This window comes from Cricetulus griseus, chromosome 8, assembly GCF_003668045.3.
Source record: "Cricetulus griseus strain 17A/GY chromosome 8, alternate assembly CriGri-PICRH-1.0, whole genome shotgun sequence".
Taxonomy (NCBI): domain Eukaryota; kingdom Metazoa; phylum Chordata; class Mammalia; order Rodentia; family Cricetidae; genus Cricetulus; species Cricetulus griseus.
Genome location: NC_048601.1, coordinates 23,698,953 through 23,719,790, shown reverse-complemented (window position 1 = coordinate 23,719,790; position 20,838 = coordinate 23,698,953). Strand labels below are relative to the sequence as shown.

Genomic DNA, 20,838 nt, shown 5'->3' with positions numbered 1-20,838 from the left:
ATTCTTGTTAAAATGTGAAAAGTGCTTCTTGATTTGGAAAGTTCTGCACAAATGAGTAGGGTCATCAACCTTCAACAGAGGAGGAGAATAGAGTTCGGGAACTTTCCTTCTAGTTTCATGGACCACAAGGCCCAAGAGTCTCTATTACTTAGTTAGCTACAGAGAACTACAAACACATAAATCACAGTGTTAGCAGCAGCATTCTTGATTTCTTGTTTTAGGTAGTGGGTACTACCTAATATCCAATAGAGTGCTAACAAAGACTCCGGTGACACACTGAGGGTGGGGGGAGGGGCATAGCTTAATTATACATAATTTCACAGATAGACTGTATTCATTAAATGTTAAAGGTCACTTTGAATGGTGGGATTTCCTGTTATTATTCTCTTCGCACCTGAGGGATCTTGATAGGGTTATTTTGACTTTGGGTATATTCATTTCAACAAGAATGAAAAAAAGGATAAAAGACAGCGGTTTCTGGACAGCCAGGTCTCAGGTGGAAAGGATGTAAGGAAGGGGCCCATGCTCTCCTTCAGGTCTCAGAATGCTTCCCTAGGAAAGGAGAATGCCATCTCTGGGATCAAGGAGAAGATTGTAATGACAGAAAGTCAGAGAGAGATGGGGGCCCTTCTAGACGTCCCTAGAGCAGGGGTGGGGTGGGGTGGGGTGGGGTGGCATGTGTGCCCTTCCCCCTCCCTGCTGTTTGCTTCACGGGCTGTGATAACATGGTGGTTTCAGTCAGAGCCTGTGTACACATGCATTTCCTTGTTTGCTATGGTAACACGGGATTCCTGTTTTTCTACCTCTATTCTTTGTGGTCCCTTGGATCCTGGCTGTCAGAGAAGAGGACGCTGAACTCGCCCACACATTCACATTGCCCCCATAATCAACCTTTGTCCCGAGGGATTAGGGCAAGGGTGTGGTGAGCCTACCTGTAATACGCCACCACTGCCTGCAACGCTTGGAGCCAGATGCCCAGGAGCACACACCCTCTTCTGCAGGACACAAAATGGAAGGGATGACAGCAGTGTGCCTACTGTGCATGACACGTTTCTCTCCAGAGAACTTTCCATAGGCAAGTCTGTATGTGCCTGGAGACAGCTTGTCTGTGGGGATCTCATCCTCCACTGAGAACAAGAGATGTGGGGGCTGGGAAGGCTTTTTGTTGTACACACACACACACACACACACACACACACACACACACACACACACACACGCATACACATACCACACACACCCCTGAACACAACTTAAGGAAGAGCCCAGTACATTAGCACCTTAGCACCAAAAGCCCTTGTCCATGTGTCCCAGCCCCACCATGGTCAAGTCACACAGCTCCAGTTGCATCATTTAGACAGTCTTGATGTGATGGTATTTCCTAGAGGTGTGCTGAGAGAATCCCAGGGAGGGTAATTTTCCCATTGCCTTATCTGTACAGAAATAAAACCAACAAGACTAAAGCTTAGCTGTGTAATTTGTTACTTTGAAATGAACAGAACTGTTATTGGAAATCTCTCTCTCTCTCTCTCTCTCTCTCTCTCTCTCTATCTATCTATCATATATATATATATATATATGTATGTATATGCACGCACACACACACACACACACACACACACACACACACACTCATTCAGACACCTGTGGTCTCCTTGTATCATTTTATTGAGCTGCAGAAGCAGCTGCCCAGCCTCAGTTTCCTTGACTGTAGTATATGCCTCCTTCCAACCCCAGAGCTACAGGATTTATTAGAAAACAAGAAAAAGAGTTAGTTCAGAAAGGACACTGAAAATTACTCATAGGCAAGAAGGCAGGTTGGGGTAGCAACATCTGAAGAGTATTAAAAATCCCTTTCCTGCTTTCTGAGGCAGACTCTTGCTACCAACAGGCTGCCCCTGAGTTCCTGATCCTCCTGCCTCAGTGTCCTGAGGGTTGGGGCAGATGTTTCTCTTTTTTTCTGGAGCTAGGCAGGGTGGAGTCCTATACCTTTTCACTTATTGCTCTCCAGCAAGGGTGTTCCAGCATGAAGATGCGACAGTGAGAACCGTTTGGAGAGGTCCTTCCAGAGCATTGCATGTCTACTGTGTTGTACCGTGCTGAGGAGCACAGGGATCCAGACATGAGTGAGACCTGATATGTTCTTAGGAAGGACGCAAATATGGGAATGATAGAATTAAAAGGAAATACGGGAATTGGGAAAGATGGATAGGAGAGGCATGAAAAAGCTGAGCCCAAGTGGGAGTTTTCAAGAAGGAATAATGAACTTGAACTTGGTGGAGAGGAGAGCATTTTACCCCTTTGGCAGCAGGGTCAGGCTGAACACCAGTCCTGAGAGCATCTATTCCGTATTCCAACCAGCTGACTTTCTGTCTGTCTGCTGTGAGATTAGGTCACCTGAATAGATCTTCTTGATTTACGGATCAGTGAAGAGAGGTCTCCTGAGGAGGGCTCCCTGATGAGCACCTCAGGTATCTTCAAGGTGGATGAAAAGAATTATAAATGGTTTTTTTGGGGGGAGACAGTCTCATTATGTAACCCTGGATGACCCAGAATTTACTATGTAGACCCAACTGGCCTCAAATTTAGAGATCTACCTGTCTCTGCTTCCTGAGTCCTCAGATTAAAGGTTTGTGACCTTTAATTAATAGGTTTTTTTTTTGTTGTTGTTTTATTGGTATTGGATACAGAATAGCCAAGGGAATGCTGGGAAACTTGTTAAGTTGGAGCTTTGTCATTAAAGACAAGGATTTGGAGTTTAGGCAGCCTAAGCTTTAGCAGAAACAATATGTAGGGACAACAGCAATAACAATGGCATTTTAAAATTAAAATACAAGGGCATCCTTTCCCTTCATTCAGTAACAATGTTGTTTGCCTTACATGGCTGTAGCCAGGTGCAAATAAGACAAGCATCAGGGGTTTTGAAGAGCCGATGTTAGATCCTCAGTAAGAAGGAGACTCTGGGGCCCGAATGCTCATGTCATAATGTTGATCATTAAGATGAGTTATGCCTCCAGCAGTCTGAAGAGCACCCAGCATAGAGTTAGTGCCATGCTGTGTCAACTGAGACATCATTATGTCGATGTCCTCTGCAGGAGGATTACAACTATGGTGATCACTCTCTAGGCACAGAAGTTGAATTCCCACTGCACTAAATGGGGAGGAGAAAACAGGAGCACCACGTTCTCTTCTGTGCCTTGAGACTCAGTTTTATCAAAGAGCCGCATAAAAGCCTGAAGGTCTAGAGTAGGAGGGCACACCCTTGAAGTCTTGGGAAAGCCTTCTCTGCACCCTGCCCTTACTTACCTCTTTGGCTTTCACTAGGCCAAAGGTCCACGCACAGTGGAATCTATTGCCTATGGAGCATTGGTACAGATAGCCTCTACTGAGGACCAATGGTTGGCTGGAATCTGTTTGAGAGAGCAGCTGAGGAGGCTTAGAATGACGGGCCAGGCTGAGAGAGATGTGAACATTTCTGACTTTGCACAGAAGTGTCTAGCTAGAGTCAGACTCCAAGCTGAGGATGTGTCTCGGTGCACCGACGGCTTTCCTAATATGTACGAAGCCCTGAGTCCAATCTCCACTACCATACAAACTAGGTGTGGTGACATATCCTGTAATCCCAGCACTCAAGAGAAGTTCAAGGTCATCCTTTGCTATATAGCAAACTCAAGGACAGCTTGTTCCTAAAAGTAAGATCACAAAGATTCCAGAATCTGGAGGTGAAGAATACTTTCTGTTCCTTATTTGAGTCTGAATATGTGACAGCTTCATTAGCCTGAAGGATGCCACAGCTTTGCAGGCTCAGTGGGTTATCCCAATCTCCCGATGCTCACAGCTGGTACATGCTAGTGCCCACATCCTTAGAGAAGACTGAAGCACAGGGAAGTTGGATAGGTACATGGAGGTCAGGCAGCTTTGTCGCAAACAGAACCAAGAATGTAACCTGTGTTTCACTCTTCTTCTTTCACAGCAGGGTACCATCCTGTAGACACCTGCATGTGAAGAGCTGAGTCCTGAGGGTGTCACATAGAAGAAAGAGCACCACATCACAGACAGGCACTAGGAGCTGGGATAAGATGAGGAGACATGTGTCTCATTCACTCTGCTGGTCCCCTCCCCCCCAGTGAGATAATCCCACCAATACAGATACTAACTCGGGCCAGGCCTTGTTGACTGGGAGAACTGTACTTATTTCTATTCCTGGTATTTCATGGATGAGTCAATGAAAGGAAGGTAGGTACTTTCCAAACATCCTGCATCAAGGGCCCTGGGTTAGGAAGAAATCTCCAAAAAAGAGGACAGTGGGTCACTGCAGTAGTGTGTTGGGGAGTCAGTTTGCCAAAGGTTAGGTGCTAACATTGAGACCACTGTGAAGCCCCAAATGTACAGCTGAAGATCAAGTGAAACAAATAAATGAAGCACAAGCTTATTTTTATTAACATTTATTGTGTATTAACTGTACAAAATAATGGGTTTCATTGTGATGTTTTAACAAATGCATTTAGCACACACTGACACTATTTTATTTTTATATGAGTTTAGCACATCCCACTCCTGCTTTAAATATCTTGACCTCATTCTGGTTATTGTACCATTAGAGAAATTTGTCTGGTAAGAAAGATTTTTTAAGGCTATTCTGCCATCTGCTGGACAAACCTGGAATAGTGAGAAATTTGTTAGGTGGTAAGAAAAACATTTCCTGGCCTCAATCACACAGTGGTGACTCTATTTGGTGGCAGCTTCAGTTTGCCTATGTCCTTCTTGTTCTTGTTCTTGTTCTTGTTCTTGTTCTTGTTCTTCTTCTTGTTGTTCTTGTTCTTCTTCTTCTTCTTCTTCTTCTTCTTCTTCTTCTTCTTCTTCTTCTTCTTCTTTCTTCTTTCTTCTTCAATTCATTTTTTTGCCAGGCAGTGGTGGCACACACCTTTAATCCCAGCACTCAGGAGGCAGAGGCAGGTGGATCTCTGTGAGTTTGAGGCCAGCCTGGTCTTACAAAGTGAGTTCCAGGGCAGCCAGGACTACTACACAGAGAAACCCTCTCTCAAAAAGCAAAAAACAAAACAAAACAAAATTTGTGTTCTATTTTTTGCTGCTCTCTCAGTTCTGACTGTTCTGGCCTCTTAGGCCAGAGGTTGACATTGGGCATCTTCCTCTATTGCTCTTCAACGTATCTTTCAGAGGTTGGGTCTCTCACCGAACCTGGAGCTCATTGATTTGGCTATCTTGGGTAGCTAATAAGTCCCAGAGATTTTCCTGTTTCCACTTCAGATGCCTGGATTACAGGTGTCTGCCACTGCACCTGGTTTTTTGTTTTGTTTTGGTTTTGTTTGTTTGTTTTTTAATACGGCTGTTGAGAATCCAAGATCAGGTCCTTATATTTGCAACTGATCGAGTCACCAGCTGAGCCACCTCCCAATTTCTGCTCTTCTGAGTTTTCAGAGTATACTTTTAAACTCAGTTTAAGGGTCTAGAGAGAAGGCTCAGAGGTTAATAGCACTTACTGCTCTTCCACAGGACCCAGGTTTAAGTTTCAACACCCAGATGGTGATTCACAAACATCTGTAACTCCATAGATTGGGGGATCCAATATAACACCCTCTTCTGGTCTCCGCAGGCACCAGGCATGCGTGTGATACACAGACATAATGCAGCAAAACACCCATCCACATTAAATTAAAAAAAAAAACCAACAATTTAGTTTGAGAAACAGATGAGCTGTTATGTTTTGCAACCCCATAATTATGTTATTACTAATGATCTTAACCATTTAATGTTCCATTGGAGGCAGAGCTGACAGAATATTTTGGCAGTCTCAGTCCCTGCAACCCACATGCTAAGTATCTCTGCTTTGTTTTAGTGTTTGCTTCAGGGGGGTAAATGCTGTCTGTTGATGAAGGAGGTCTCCTCACAATGACACAGAGAATATGTTGGTTCCAAACACTGACCCCCAATAACAAGGACCAGTGCAGTGCAAAAAGGCCATATTTTCTGTGTGTTGTGCCCCTGTCTCTGGACTTGCTGTTAGAAAACAGAGGCAAACGCATCTATTGTGCTGGCCTCTCCATGGTTGCCCCCATCTCCCTTCTCTTTCTCCTTAGTCTTTATCATCTGACAACACCATTGACTCTATTTTACTTGCTTGAATGTATGTATGTACTCATGTACATATATATTTAGAAATGGGGTTCTTGCTGTGTTGCCCAGACTGCTCTCCAGTTCCTGGCCTCAAAATAATCTCTCCATATCAACTGCAGAAGTAACTGGGTCTACAGGCATGTACATTTGTTTATTAATAAGCTCTTGTTTATTTTCGTTGTTTGTTTCCTTCCGTTATGATCCAAGCTCCTGAAGGCTCTGTCCTTGATTTCTATGGGACCCCCAGTGTCTGCCACACAGTGTAAGGCCAGTGAGACGGCTTAGCGAGTAAAGGAGCTTACCCCCAAGCCTGGTGACCTGAGGTTGATCTCCAAGACACAAATAGAAGAAGGAGAAAACGGACTCCTGCAGGCTGTCCTTTTACCTCTATCTACACTTGTGCTGTGGCTACCTGGAGGCACACAAAAAATGTAGAAAAATTAAAAAAATATTTTAGATTTATTTATCTTATTTTATGTGTGTGAGTGTTTTGCCTGCATGTATGTATGAGCACCATGTGCATTCCTGGTGCCCCAGGAAGTCAGAAAAAGGCATTGAATCCTCTGGAACTAGAGGACAGATGGTCGTGAGTGGCTCTGTGGGTGCCGGGAACTGAACCTAGGTCTTCCATGAGGACAAGTGCTCTTAACCACTGAGCTATCTATCTCTCCAGTCCTTAGGGGAAAAACAAATTAAGCAGTATTTTAAATGAGTGGCACCTTTTCACCTTACACAGTCACAGTACCAGCGTCTGACAGACTTGACATTTCTGTCTCAGCGGCCTGAGGACTTTCTGTAGAGACTTACAGGCTGTTGTAAGCAATAAGACATGTATGAGGTGAGCAGGTCCTGGCCTGGTGCCTAGCTGTCATATCCAGTCACTACGGGAGCAAATGGTTCTAGGAAAGCTTGGGAGAGAGTTCAGAGGCTAGAGAACTGGGCAAAAGTAAAACAAGAATACATGTAGAGGAGTTAGGAAACCCTGCCTGAAGCACACAGATAATGATTGATTTATGTGTCTGTGTAAAATTATGTAACAGCAAGCTAGTGTATAATAGCAAGTGGTAGCAGTCTGATCCCTGAGTTCGGGGCCATCATGGTCTACAAAGTGAGTTCCAGGAAAGCCGGGACTACACAGAGAAACCCTATCTCAAAAGACAAACAAACAAACAAACAAACAAACCATATGTAATAGCTGCAACTTAGCATTTCTTACTTTGGTCTCAGTACTGTACTGAACAATTGCATTACACCTGCATGGCTTTGCTTTTATGATATCTTTATTTTATGTAAACAATGCAGGTCCCAGGAGCTTATGTAACTCACTTGTGTGTTGTTGGTTAATCTACTGAGTGCAAAGCGTAGATCAGTTATATCTCCACCCCGACATTCCTTTCAGTCAAAAAGTGCTTCTTTGGTTTGACAGTGTTTTTGTGACCTACCTCGACTGTAAAATAGAGTAATAACTCATAGAGATGATGAAATAACTAAGAATGCACGGAAAGCACGTTGCACTGTGCCACACTTTAAAAGTAAAGAACCCAGGAAGGGGAAATAGCTAGTTCGGTGTTTCATTGTCCTACGCTCCCTGTCAACGCACCCCTTCGGAAGTTCAGAATAAAGGTGCAGGTAGCTCCACCTCCTTACTGGGCCTCTTCCGGTTCGTGAGAGAAGGATCGTATTTCACAGGACACAGGCGATTTTACTAATGGTTTAGCTGCCCCACCTTTTCCAACCCAAAGCTGGTGAGCTGGTGCGTTCTCTGGAGGATGACAGTCTCCGGGTGCCAGAGGTTTGAGGTTGTAGTGGGAACGCTCCCCTAAGCGTCGCAGAGACAAGAGGCCAGGACTACAACTCCCAGAGTCCCGCGCTCCAGGGCGCGCGCGTGCGCCGTAGTGGCGGGGCGGAGGCGGAGTTGTCAAGCTCTTGTGGGTAGTTAGAGTAGGGCGAGCTTGCGACTCTGGGAGCTCGGGTGCTTCCAGCGCTTGTCTGGGGTGTGGGAGGAGCAAGTGCCTGGCGTTCGGCAGCATCACGACGTATATGCAGGCCAGTCCCGCCAGAGTTAGGCTGTCGGTGAGCGCGGGCTGTGCCTCGGGTCCAGCATCTTCATGGTCCTTTCCTAGGATCTGACCTGGAGAGGCGTGGAGCACAACGCCTGCCGGTCATCTGTCGGGCCCATTCCGGATTTCTAGCAGGCTCCTGACGTGTGAGGAGACCCGGCCGAGCCAAGGCTGGCTATGAAGAACGACGCCTCGACTTCTGCAGCCCTCATGAAAGGGCTCGTGGGCCCTTTGCGGAGCAGCGAGCCTGCGCGTGCCCTTCCGGCTGTGCCACCCGCGGTGTACCTGCTGGAGGAGGCGGCCGACCTGTTAGTGGTGCATCTGGACTTCCACGCCGCATTAGAGACTTGCGAACGGGCTTGGCAGAGCTTGGCCGAGGAGCCCACAAGTGGCACGTATGTGCTGGGCTGCCTTCCTTTCTGATCCTTTTGGGGAGGACTTTCTGGCATTGCCAGATTGCACCAACCTGACACCTTGCTTTCACTAGGGGATCCTCTCTGGGAGAGGCTGGTTGCTCATTCTGCACCCGTGCTCCTGAGGAAGAAAGGGTCACGTACAATAAAGAAGTCAAATCATGAACAGTTTGGGGGATAGCCACAGCCAGTTCTTCGCTCACTCTTTCAGTGCAGGAGGACAGGGTGGATGTCAATTAAGTGTTCAGTTGTGAGGGGTTCAGTTGTCAGGGAGCAGGAGGCCTCCTTTGGGGACCCACCCCTTATTCACTCCTGGTTTTGTCAGATCATGGACATGGGGTCAAGGCAGAGTGGTCTGGTCCGGTTGAAGGGTTGGATGAATTACTTTTAGGAAATCTTTGCCCCCGGGTTGCTCATTCTAATGCATAGACCTCCTCTGGCAGCTGGGGGCACCATTGCTCTGTGGAGCGTTACCTTCCTTAGGGCTATATGAACATACTAAGGAGGAGTAGGCAGAATGAATAGTCCAATTTGATAGCAGAGAAATAAAACCTGGAGAAATTGGCTGTGGTTTTAGGGGGGCAGAGGTTGCACATCGAATGTTGAGGGCTTTGCTTCTGAGCATCTGGACATAGCTAATTCTTAGAGGCCAGTTGAGTTTCTATAGAAACACCTGGCCAGACACCTCTCCAAGCCCACCTGTCACTAAGCAAATTCTTGCTGCCCACTCTCCGTCAACACACCTGGTGGCTGCATGCCATTTCCAAGATTACCTTCCGGCTCATTCAGTTCTGACTGGGTGGTAGCCTCCGAGTGGAAGCTGGATGCCTGTCTGAGTGGAAGAGGGGAATGGAGAGAGGGGAAGCACTTGTAACCCTGACTCGTGTCTTTCCGCTGACAGTGTTGTGGAGGTGAAGTGCTCCCTGTGTGTCGTGGGGATCCAGGCTCTGGCAGAAATGAATCGGTGGAGAGAAGTCCTGTCCTGGGTCCTCCAGTATTATCAGGTTCCTGAAAAGCTTCCTCCCAAAGTCCTGGAGCTATGGTAAGTTCCTCGTGCTGACATTGGGCCAGTGTAGGAACACAAGTCCCTTCTTGAGTCAGGGTCTCATGACTCCTTCATCCTCCTTCTCGTCAGTTTCCTTCAAGTTCAGGTCTCCCCACTTTGTTCAGACCTCAGACCACAGCAGCTAAGGATGAGGAAGCCGTGTTTGGGAGTAGGGTACAAGAAAAGAGAGCACACACTGGTAATAGTGAAGCAGTCTAATGAGGGGACAGGGCCAATCAAGCATCCTGCTGCCTCCCGGAGATCCCCCCCCATTTTGGTGTGTATTTGTGTGTGTGTGTGTGTGTGTGTGTGTGTGTGTGTGTGTGTGTGTGTGTGTGTTCGCGTGCCTGCGTGCCTGAGTGCCTGCGTGCGTGCGTGCATGGAGATTAGAGAAGGGTATTTGGAGTCCTCCATCATTCTCTGCTTTATTCCTCTGAGGCAGGGCCTCTTTCTGAAGCTGAAGCTCACCTTCTTTCTTGGCTAGGTTATTAGCCAGCAAGACCCAGTGATCCTCCTGTCTCTTCCCCCCTCAATGCTGGAATTACAGATGTGGGTAGAACCACATTAGGCTTGTTACGTGGGTGCCAGCCTCCCCTCCCCAATTCTGATCCTCAGGATTGTACAGATAATGCTCTTTAAAAAGTATTTTACTTTTTGCTTTATTATGTGTATGGGTGTTTTGCCTGAATGTATTACATGCATTGCATGTATGCACTACATGCGTGCCTGATGCCCACAGATGCCAGAGAAGGGTGTTGAATTCCCTGGAACTTCAGTTATAAACAGTTGTAAGACTCCATGTGGGTGCTGAGAATTGAACCTGGGTCCTTTGGAGGAACAGCCAGTGCTCTTAACCTCTGAGGCATCTCTCAAGTCCTCAGTATCCATTTTTTTTTCCTGTGTAATAGCCTTGGCTGTCCTAGAACTAATTTTGTAGACCAGGCTGGCCTCGAACTCACAGAGATCCACCTGCCTCTGTCTCCGGAGTGATGGGATTAAAGGCATGTACCACCACCACCAAGCACAATCTCTAATTCTTAAAATTATTGTTATTATCTAGAAAATTTGTGTGTGTGTGAGAGTGTGTGTGTGTGAGTACGAGCACATGTGTACACATGAGTGCCAGTGCCCTTGGAGGCCAGGAAATTGTCTCAGATATCCCAGAGCTGGAGTTACAGGTGATTGTAAACTGTTCAATATGAGTGTTGTGAATCAAACTCCAGTCCTCTGTGAGAGAAGTACGCACTACTAATCACTATCTCTCCAACCTTCCAGTTTTTAATTCTTAACAGTGTCCGTATCCCCAGGGAAGGGCTGGAGGACCTGGGAGGGTGGGATTACAGAACTTTGTGGTTTTGAGAATGAGCCAGCTGTAGAGTACTGATTCTTTTCTTTTGGGGATTGTTTGGGGACACAGCATCCTTTTATACAGCAAAATGCGAGAGCCAAGAGCTGTGCTGGCTATGGCTGATGCCTGGCTCCAAGACCCAGACAACCAGGGCCTTCCTGAGTATGGATCACTGGCAGAACTCCACCTGCTCCGGGTGCTGCTACCCTTGGGCCGCTTGTCAGAGGCTGAGGGGCTGGCAGTGGGCTCTGCAGCTTTCAGCGAAGAGCAGCGGGAAGCAGTGCTCCAGGCCATCTGCACAGCAAGGCAACAGCACACACGGGAGCATTTGAGTTCTCAGGAGCAGCAGCAGATGAGCCAGGAAGGTAGGACATCAGGGCTCTATGGCCTCTGCAAAGGGGTCCCATGGCATCCCCTGTACCAAGTTTAGGAACTTGAAGATTTAAGTCACTGTGTCATATTACAAACCAAGCTAGATCCTCCGAAATTGGGGAGGTGTTGAGTCCCCTGACCCTGATTTGTCTCCCAGTTTTGGGGACTAAAGGCTGATTGTGGTAGTGTACAACTTTAACCCCAGCACCTGGGAGGCAGAGGAAGGTGGATCTCTATGAGTTCAAGGACAGCCTGGTCTATGGAGTGAGTTCTATGACAGCCAGAGCTACACAGAGAAATCCTGTCTTGAAAAAACAAAACAAAAAAGAAAGAGACGTCACCTTCCTTTGGAATCTGATTGGTCATTTCCTTGGGATCCTTTCTAGTTTTTTTGCTTCTATCATACTGGTCTGGGAGCTGTTACGCCTCCTTTAAATGCTGGCCCTATTAGACACACAGCTTAACTCATTAACTCATGAAATAAAAATGACCTCCTTCAGCTTTGGGTCTTTATGCACCGTCTCCTATCTGCCTTCACTTAACCAGAGCTTTGAGTGTTTGTGTTTTTAGCTGAGGTCTGCCGTGTTCATTTACATGCAGTTGTGCTACCCAGTGTCTTCTGGTAGCATCCTCACAAGGCAGTGGCACGGAGCTGGGAGTGGGTTGTTCTGTTGCAGGAACCTAAAGGCCCCTGGCCCCAAACCATCACTGCACCTCAGTCTTTTCAGTCCCTTTCCTTCAGCCTGTGTGTGAACACTTCCGAGGTTAGAACATTACCTGTCTCTTGGAGCAGTGCTTTCTGTCCATTTTTAAAGATTTATTTTTTATTATTTTAAATTATGCCTATGTATATGTCTGTGTATGGATGTGGGTGTGTGAATGCAGGTACCCATGGAGGCTAGAGATCCCCCTGGGGCTGGAGTTACAGGCAGTTGTGAACCCCAGAATGTGGATGCCAGGAACTGAACACATAATGTGTGTGTGTAAACTTTATTATAGAAAAGATTGTATCCCTTTTATTTGCTGTGATATCACTTTATTGTGTGGTGGCATAAATAAACTAAATAAAAATTTGGATATGAAAAAAGTGATTGTAGATTAAAACAAAACAACAACAAAATAAAACACACACCAAAATTAATGAGACTGAAAGACTATACAATTCAATGATCTTCTATACAGTTTGAATAGCCATTCGGAACAGAAGCTGTGGAGTTTCACAGTGGATTTTATACTTCCACATTAAATATATTTTTCGGTACTTAGCCACCATCAGAAGCAAAATATCCATTTCAGAGTAGAACTAGAAAGACAATTGGCTTTATGCCTTCTTCTAACATCTTCTGTCTTTGGACAGCTTAGGGATTGTTAAATTTTCTTCTTTTTAAAATGTACATGAAAGCCTGTCATTAATTAGGAAATTATAACTCTGTTCTCCAAAGTACTTTTCTCTGTGGACCTGCTGGGATCTTAGGCCTGCTTTGCTGTCAGGTTGTTGGTTTCAGGAGTTGCCTGTGGCTGCCAGGCCTTCTACCTTTGCCTTAGTTAGGTTTCTATTGCTGTGATAAAACACTATGACCAAAAGCAATTTGAAGAGGAAAGGGTTTATTTCATCTTACACTTCCCCGTCACAGTCCATTATTAAAGGAAGTCAGGGCAGGAACTGAAGACAGGAACCTGGAGGCAGGAACTGATGTAGAAGTCATGTGGGGAGGGGTGCTGCTTACTGACCTGATCCTCTTGGCTTGGTCAGCCTGCTTTTTTTATGTTTATTTTATTTTTTATTAGTTTTTTTAAGGTTACACTACAAAGCAGTTGGTTTCATTTATGGCATTTCTTAATTTATTTTTCATTTTACATACCAATCTGTTTCCATTCCCTCTTCTCCCCCTTCTTCCTACCTTCTATCCACTCCTCAGAGGGGGTAAAGGCCTTCCTTGGGGAATTAACAGCCTGCTTTCTTACAGAACCCAGGACCACCATCCAGGGGTGTCCTACCCCTGTGGGATAGGCTCACACACATCAATAATTAATCAAGAAAATGCTCCCCAGGATTGCTCCCAGGGCAATCTGGTGGGAGCATTGTCTCAGTAGAGGTTCTCTCTTCCCAAGTGACATGAAACTTAATAGCACAACCGTAATCCCTGTGGCAAGTCCAGGGGCTTCTGTCAGGACTGGCCCTGTTTGTCTTTGGGCTACTAGTAATCATGATTTTATTCACAATCCCAGTCTTGAATTCTCTACTGCATATATTAAAGGCCCTTCATTTCGAGGTGTTACTGTGTCACTAGTAAGGCTCTGAGTTATTTTACTCATGTCAGTTTGTAAGATTGACAAATGCTGTAAAATAAGGGGGCTGTTCCCAGACACACACTTACACAGCTGAGCAGGTCTCATGTGCACTGACTGTGTCTTCATACAGTCCTTAGAACATCTTTGGATGGCTGTGGGTGCAGCTGAGTGGTAGAATACTTGCCAAGTATCTGCAAGGTCATGGATCTGTTCCCAGCATGGCAGAAGCTGAACTGAACCTCCAAACAAACAATGTCATTCTTAGAGTTCTCTGAGTTTTCTTTTGAACTATTTCATGAGCCGAGGAAATCATTCTCATCGTATTTTGATTGACTCTTCAGATCTGGCTCAAGGCTCAGAGCCAGGGAAACTGATCTGCCTGACTCACCCTGCAATGCTCTGTCCCCTGGTCAGGTTCTTTCTCCCATAAGCTGATGTCACTGCTGAGGTTGCTTCGCCGGCTTTGGGACGCTGCGGCGAGCCACCTCCTCTCTCAGCCCTTCAAAAAGAGCCTCCTGGCCGCCTTGATCCTCTGTCTCCTGGTTCTGCGGTTTGACCCAGGTGAGTGAAGGGCACCTACAGCAGGGCCTGTGAGGGCAGGTGCCCCTGAGACAGAGCCACCCTCTGTGACATTGTTCTCTGAGCCTCTTCCATAAAAAATAAGAGTCAACTTCACATGGCAGGAGAGTCCAGGCCTGGAACCTAGGAGAACAGTTGGAGAACATTTCCCGCCCTGCTGATGGAGTCACCTAGGCCTCTGCTCCATCCAGGGATGACCTCTAGTCAGAATGCAAGATAAGGACGCCTTCCTTATCGATAACACCTAAAATAGAGTCTGTTGATCAGGTGTCTCCTGGCTAGTGTGACCTTGAATTGTAAGTGAAATTCTGATGTATTTTAGAAGATGTGGGAAAGTAACTGGAAAGCTTGATGATCTGGTTACAGAACCCTCCCTGCTGGTATGTGCTGGGCCTCGGGGAATTATGGGAAAATAACTGGAAACAGCTTGGTGATCTTATGGCTATAGAACCCTCCCTTGCTGATATGTGCTGGGCCTCAAGGTGGTTCGTCTCTTCTCCTTCACTGTAACATAGAGATGAGCTTTCCAAGTGAGACTTGGGAACACACCTGGTGGTTTCCTGAGGAGTGATCACCCAGATGTGCAGACACTGGGCCATAGTTAGGGGGCCATTATTTGAGAAACACCCTTCTCCACCTAAACAAACAAACAAACAAACGGTCTTGCTGTCAGTACAGAGTGTCCTCTAATGTTTTTGTTTCAGCCTCCCAAATGCTGCAATTGCAGGTGTGCATCCATCCCCAAGCCAGGTTTTCTGTCTTACCCTTGCTTTATGAATTGTGGTCTAGCCTCTACTTCTTTCAAGAATTTAGATGTAGGGTAGAGTCACGCAACTTTCAAAACCAAGGGGAAATGAAAATCCTTTATTTTGGTCCATTCATTTTCTTTCATTTTTGGTTGAGAAATCTAATAACCAGAGAGGCAAAGTGACTAGACCAGAGTCACACATCTCCCTGTTTTTAAAGCTGTCAGCTTTTGACTTTAGGTCCTTGTTTTTCTCACTTCTCCTTTTCTTTAGTTAGAGTTTGTCTGTTTGCTGGATTCTGAGAAGGAATGTCTCCCCTGGACAATTATATAGGAAAGTCACCTGCAGCTTCCAGAAATGCTGAAAAAGACCAGCAAGCAGCCACACCTGTTGTGGGAAGCGTACTCTCAGACTGGAAAAATACATTTAAGAAAGGGACATTTAGTCTGTGTGGTTTATGCCTGTCCCTGACTTCTACTCTGTAGACGTGACAAGAATTTAGAAATTCTTTATGACTTCCCCCAAACCCCTTTGTGTCATAAACTCTGATCATCTAAATGGTGATGCAGAAAGCTGTTTGAACTTGGGTGTGTCCTGGGTCACTCAGAGCATCCCCAGATGTGCCCTGGTCCTCAGGAGAGGAGGACCTGGGGGTGGGCTGCAAACAGAACTTGGAAGGAGGAGGTCAGTTACTTTAAAGAAAAATAACATGTGTGGAGGGTTAGGGGTAGTTTTCGGTGGTAGATGGCTTACATAGCTTTTGTGAAGCCCTGGTTTCACCCCCAACCTTAGAGGACTAAATAAATACCTTTCTTCCCTTCCATCATGTGTGCACTGAACCTGGATCTTGCCATGGGATTACAGGCTCATGCTCCTACGGTGCCTGGCTTTCACGTGGGTGTTCAGGATTCAAACCAGGGTCTTCACACTTGTTCCACAAGGACTTTACCCACTGAGCCCTCTCCTTAGTCCTAAACACTGCTTTTTCCCGTTTGAGGGGCAGCACTGTGTGTGTCTCGTGTTGTCCAGCCTGGTCTCAACCTCTAGTCCCAGCTAAGCTCCTGCTTCGGCCTTCTAAGGGCCTGGGGTATTTCTTCTGCTTAAGAAAGAAATATGTATTTCTTAATTAGAGGCCGTGGATGAGCTGAGATACCATGTTTGCCTGGTATGTACTGAGGCCTGGTATGTACTCAGGCACCGCATGAGACCTGGTATGGTGGCACATCCCTGTGGTTCCAGCATTTAGGGAACGAAGACAGAAAGATCAAAGGGCCAATCATCCTTGTCTGTAAAAGTCCCAGGCCAGCCTGGGCTACATAAGACCCTGCCTCAAACAAAACAAAACCACCTTCCCCAAATCAAACCAAAACAAAGATGGAAATCTGTTTTTGTTTTTTAAATATGTAACCCAAACAAGGAAAATAGACAAGTGGTAGGTTTTTACTTATTTTCAGTGTAATTTGTGGTTAAACAGGGAACACTGTCATAAGGCAGGTACAAGATGTAGTGAAAGTCTCCTAGAGAGACTCCCCAGGGCTAGCCATTGCTGCCAGCAGAGCATTTACTTTTTTCATGAGTTGGGGCTTAATAAGCATTTTTTAGATTTTAAAAAATGTGTATGAGTCAGCATGTATGTGTGTGCGCCACATGTGTGCCTGGTGCTCTTGGAGGCCAGAAGTGTCAGATCCCCTGGAACTGGTATTACAGACGGTTGGGAGCCTCCATGTTGATCCCGGGAACTGAACCCAGGCCTTTGCAAGAGCAGCCAGTGCTCTCAACCACTGAGCCGTCTCTCCAGCCCCAATGAAAATATTGTAATATAGGCCTAAGCATAGGAATTAGAAAGAGAGGTACTTGGAAGGAAGCCAGCGAGGCACACCTGGAAGCATGGGGGTGGGCTTCTCTTGAGAGTCACCAGTATCTCTGAATATATCAGAAAGATTATGATGTAATGAATCTGGATGTTTCCCAGAATATTTAAGGTTATTGTAGTTTGAGTAGAGAAAACATATCTCAGAGAAAGAGAAACTCCCTGTTGTTGGGAAGGCGTCTGAAAGCATGAAGCCCAGATGTGTTTTCCAGCCCGCTTCCAGCCCCCGTTGAGGGCTGAGGGAAGAGCACTCATGATAGTCTTTACTTTCCACAGCAACCCCTTCTTCACTGCCCTTCCTGTACCAGCTGGCCCACCTCTTCCGCCGGATCCAGAAGGCCACGCTCTCTCGGCTGTACCCGCTTGCCCTCCGTGACTGAGTGGTCCTCCCCTGGCTGCCTTGGCCTCTCACAGTCCACATCTACAGAAGCAGCAAAGTTGAGTCCAGTGGCTGAGCCCCAGATGGCACCGTGGGAGTGGGCCCACGTCATTCTAGAAAGAGTGACCAAGGCAGGTGAGCTGTGGCTTGCTGCCTTTGAGCCCTCCCTTCTGGCATCCCATGTGGCTGGCCTCAAAGGGAATGAGGAAATAGTGGCTCCTGAGGCCCAGCTACGCAGAACAGAGGTCTGGCTGCCCAGAGCAGTTGTTACCTCTTACTGCAACAGCTCCTCAAAAAGGAGGGGCTCTGGAGCAGGAAATGTGTCTCGAAACATCCCTGTTTTCTTGACAAAGGCAGAGGGTGACTTTCCAGGTCAGGGTGCTAACGGGGCTAGCTGGGAGTTCACACATATCTGATGGAGAAGCCTTCGCTTCTGAAAAACTTACCTCTGAGAATCGCGCCACCGGGCAGTATTTGAATTCGAGTGAAACCAGAGCCGCCTCTTCTCCCATTCTCCTCCCACACATGCCATCCCCTCCCACTGGTCCTGCCGTGGGGCAAGAGGCATCTGCTTGAGGCATTTTGCTATTCAGGCAGAATGTGGCTTCTGACCCACCCAGGTGACCACTGGGATCAAAGTGAGCCTGCCCGACCTTATCTCTGGGGAATGTGATCTTTCTTGGTGCCTCTCAGTCTTACTTAGCTCAGCTTTCCAGTATGCCAGGGGCCAAGCACAACTCTCGTGGACCCACCGTCTTCTCACTGTACCCCACCACCCTTTGACCCGTCCAGCTCACTTTGTCTCATCCCTGTTTCTCCCTGGTGTACACTGTGGCAGGTCCTTTCTCTGTGCCCTGTTGTCCTAGTTGTGGTCTCTTGTTTGTAAAATGCCCAAGTTTCTTTGCTTGTGTGGTGTGAAAAGTAGGCCAGTGTCAGAGCTGAGAGCTGAAAATGGAACTGGGTAATCAGGTGAGCTGGAAGAGCTGTGGGGGCTGATGGGGGCCAAAGGGACAGACCTCAGGGAGGAGGCACCGGGCATGTTTCAGCATTTCTTTTGATGGCCACAAACGTCTTGTGTGTTTCTGTGTAGGTAAATTGTATTTCATTCTGGTGTGACCTCTATGGAGGCCCTCAGCCGGCCATCTGTCACACAATCTCTGTCAGAGTGGATGATGAGAATGCAGAGAGGGTTTGCTAGCTTTTTGCTGGTTGATTTTAAGGAACTGTGTGAGTCAACAGCTTTTCCTTAGAAGAGGAAACTTCACAGATATTTAGAACTCCATCTGCATCCTGAAGACTTGGGAGCCATGACAGCCTTTCCCTATCATTTTGTGTGTGACCTTTAAATAGACCTCGGATGAGTGGGGAAAGAAAAGGATCCAGGAAGGGCAGAGACCCCTTGTCAATGGCTCCTCCCTCGCTTGCTTTTGAGATGGCAGACTCACTGTTGTTGCCCAATTTGGCCCAGAACTCCCGGGCTTGAATGATGACCTCCACCCACCAGCTTCTTGGACATTTGTGACTCATGCACCTTATGAGAATGGTTTTGAAATGAGAATCTGGACATTCACTGCCCTAGGAAAAACCTCTTAATAGCTTCCATGGTCCACAGGATACAAATCTAGATTCTTATTAGAAACTTAGGCCCCATGTTTGGGGGTTTGGCTGGCAGCTCCTTTGCTATGTTACCCTGTTCCCTGGGCATACTGCATTCTAGCTGCCAGGCCTTCCTCAGGCCTCTCCATGGTGGCTTAGCTGTTACTCCAGCTCTGTCCCAGGAGACCCTTGGCTTTTCAGGCTTGCTCAGGGTTTACCTAACATCCTTCACTAGCTCTTTCTGCTTCCCCAGCCCCTGTCTCATGCTCCTCCTGCACTGGTGGTGACTTGGTGGTGGTGGGACTGTTTGCCTTGCCAGTGCTGTGAGCTCTTTGAAGCTGCAGAACAAACCTCACATTCCTGCTCTGCTGGGTGGGTGCTGCTGGGCAGAATTCCACCTTCTCATCTGTAAGTCATCCCTCATCTCACAGGGACTTACATGATGAACTGGGCACTTAGGAAGCTTTTTGACACTTTTCTCCTGCCCCAAGGAAGAGTTCTTGTGAGTGGTGGCTGGGCTGAGGCCCAGCTGAGCATGCACCAGTGTTCAGAGGGGTGAACGAATGGATGATCAAAGCAGGCACATACTTTCGGAACTTGTGCTATGCTATGAAGCCCTGAACATATAGCTTGATTGTGCCCAGCTTGTCTTTCTGCTCTCCCCTGCTGTTCCTCACTGTTGTTCTCCTGGTGGCCTGTGGGGCTCTGGTTATTGTCTTGAATGCTGCAGGGCTGTCTGTACCCAGCCCTAACCACCTGCCTGTCAGGTGAGGAACTTGCAACCGAAACCGCTGCTGTCTGTTACTTTGGCCTTTCCAAGGATGTAGGCTGGTCCTCAGCTCTGGGCGTAGCAAGGTCAAAGTGAAGGGTGGGCCTTCTTGGTAGAACAGTACAGGAACCATCAGCCAAAGATGACTTTTGAGCATGATGTGGCTCATCTGTGTAAGACACATTCTGTCATTGTAAAACATACACACTCGATTTCGAAGACCAAGCACTAAAACATACAAACAAAACTAAAATAAAAGAGTGGAAATACAAAGATTTTTTATATTGATTGAATGTTGAAATGATAATATTTTGGGTATATTGGGTTAAATAAAATCTATTGAAACTAATTTCAGCTGTTTCTGCTTTTTGTAGTGAGGTTTCTAGAATGTTTAAAATGTCTTAATGCTGTTTGCATTTGAACAGTGCCATTCAAGACACCACACATGCTGGCCAGTTTCCAAGGGGGATGGATGTCCGAGAGGAGAAGTGCATGCTGGGATTGGGAGATGCTGGGTCTAGAGAGTCTCAGTTGCAGATGGTATCTTGCAGCCACCTTCTTTTTCAGTTAACGACACTGAGACTCAGAAAGATGAAACCGTTTGTCCTAAGTCACAGGCTGAACAAGACCCAGGCCTCCTGACCCTCCTAGTGTTCTTACCCTGCCCCTCCCGTCCCAGTCTTCTCTGTCACTCTCTGGTTGGAGTTCACTGTTAACAGGCAGATGTATCTGAGAGGGAAAACTAGATAGACTCCATCAGCTTCCAGGTGCCTGCAGTGTGTGACGTAGAACGGACATCCTGACTTAAGGGGTGCATGGGACAGCTGGAGAAGGTGTCCTGAGTTTGACAGGAGACTGGGCTGGGTGGGTGGGTCAGGTGGAGGTGGGCAGGCAGCAGACAGCTAGCCCCTGAAGGAGGACAGGAAGTTCTGGGAAGATGAAATGTGCACAGTGTCCCCTGCTCTTTGTATGTATACATACTTATGCACATTTGTATGTACGTATACACATAATGTATACGAAGACATACATATATTAGAGTTTTACACATACAAAGCAATGCATAAGGTATAAAATTATAAAAGAAGCCCATCCCTTCCACAGATTCAGTCCCATACCTCATCTTCTGCCCCACGGCAACTGCTATTGGAATCGTCAGATATATTCACCCACCCTTCAAGTTTTCCTTTCTCTTACACAATAATAGTACATTACTGTTTTTGCACGCCCTGGC

At 46.7% G+C, this 20,838-nt stretch overlaps 1 protein-coding gene across 1 annotated transcript; it reads left to right on the top strand.

Moving 5' to 3' along the window:
- Window positions 1-8,042: 8,042 nt before the first annotated feature.
- Window positions 8,043-19,892, top strand: Pex26 (peroxisomal biogenesis factor 26). Its single transcript, XM_027429339.2, has 5 exons — window positions 8,043-8,590; window positions 9,510-9,650; window positions 11,071-11,366; window positions 14,080-14,226; window positions 17,137-19,892. Exons 1-5 carry the CDS (start codon window positions 8,373-8,375, stop codon window positions 17,238-17,240), a joined length of 906 nt encoding a protein of 301 aa, XP_027285140.1. The 5' UTR covers window positions 8,043-8,372; the 3' UTR covers window positions 17,241-19,892.
- Window positions 19,893-20,838: the final 946 nt, after the last annotated feature.

Excerpts from the sequence above, each read along its gene's own strand:
- Pex26 (XM_027429339.2), top strand. The coding sequence starts at position 8,373 with ATGAAGAACGACGCCTCGACTTCTGCAGCCCTCATGAAAGGGCTCGTG. Across the intron at positions 8,591-9,509 it reads GAGGAGCCCACAAGTGGCAC|TGTTGTGGAGGTGAAGTGCT; the intron begins GTATGTGCTGGG and ends TTCCGCTGACAG. Across the intron at positions 11,367-14,079 it reads GCAGCAGATGAGCCAGGAAG|GTTCTTTCTCCCATAAGCTG; the intron begins GTAGGACATCAG and ends TCCCCTGGTCAG.